At 46.6% G+C, this 1,072-nt stretch overlaps 1 protein-coding gene across 1 annotated transcript in view; it reads left to right on the top strand.

The window, feature by feature from the left end:
* Positions 1 to 377: 377 nt before the first annotated feature.
* The window catches only part of P152DRAFT_499651 (uncharacterized protein), a gene marked incomplete at both ends in the record, with an annotated part of 865 nt that continues 170 nt past the window's right edge, over positions 378 to 1,072 (top strand). Inside the window, one exon of the mRNA XM_033682300.1 lies at positions 378 to 1,067. Within this exon, the coding sequence (XP_033529577.1) occupies positions 378 to 1,067 (690 nt within the window). The remainder of the gene's footprint in view (positions 1,068 to 1,072) is intronic.

Below are 1,072 nucleotides of genomic sequence, written 5' to 3'. Positions count from 1 at the left end.
TCTTAATTCCTACTACCTGTTTCTCCCTTCTTACCTCTTCGCTACGTCTCTTCCTACTTCTAGCTTCTTCCTTTATTCCTTCCTTCCTACTTCCTACTTCTGCCTTTTTACTTTTTACTTTATCCTACTTCCTTCTCCCTTCCTGCTACGTCCTCTTCCCTTCCTACTACTTCCTCCTTCTCTTTTCTCCCTTCTTCCCTCCGTGCTTCTCCCTTTTTACTTTTTACTTTATCCTACCTCCTTCTCCCTTCCTTCTCCTTCTCCCTTTCTCCTTCTCCCTTCCTTCTCCTTCTTTCTCCTTCTCCCTTTCTCCTTCTCCTTCTCTCCTTCTCCTTCTACCATTCTCCCTTTCTCCTTCTCCTTCTCTCCTTCTCCTTCTACCATTCTCCCTTTCTCCTTCTCCTTTTCTCCTTCTCCCTTTCTCCTACTCCTTCTCTCCTTCTCCTTCTACCATTCCCCTTCTCTCCCTCTCCCTTTCTCCTTCTCCTTCTCTCCTTCTCCTTTTCTCCTACTCCTTCTCTCCTTCTCCTTCTCCCCTTCTCCTTCTCCTTTTCTCCTACTCCTTCTCTCCTTCTCCTTCTCCCCTTCTCCTTCTCTCCTTCTCCCTTTCTCCTTCTCCTTCTCTCCTTCTCCCTTTCTCCTTCTCCTTCTCTCCTTCTCCTTCTCCCCTTCTCCTTCTCCCTTTCTCCTCCTCCTTCTTCCATCTTCTTTCCTACTTTTTACCTCTCTCTCCTACTTCCTTCCCCCGTTCCCTCTCTTCCTATATACTTTCTCCTACTCTATTCCTCCTTTTCTCCTCCTCCCCTCTTCCTTTACTCTTCTATCCACATTTTCCCTTTCTCGTTCTTACTTCCTACTTCCTACTTCTACTTTATTCCTCCGTCTCATTATTTATCGCCTTTCTCCATTCTTTATTCTTAATTCTCCCTCTAACTTCTCCCTCTTCTTCCCTTCTTGTAACTCTTAACTCGTTCGTTGTGGCTGTCCATCTTCCCTCGATCTCGTCGTCGTGGATGTCCATCTTCCCTCGATCTCGTCGTCGTGGCTGTCCATCTTCCCTCGATCTCGTCGT

Source organism: Eremomyces bilateralis, assembly GCF_010015585.1.
Source record: "Eremomyces bilateralis CBS 781.70 unplaced genomic scaffold P152scaffold_49, whole genome shotgun sequence".
Lineage (NCBI taxonomy): Eukaryota > Fungi > Ascomycota > Dothideomycetes > Eremomycetales > Eremomycetaceae > Eremomyces > Eremomyces bilateralis.
This window is presented reverse-complemented; position numbering and strand designations above follow the sequence as displayed.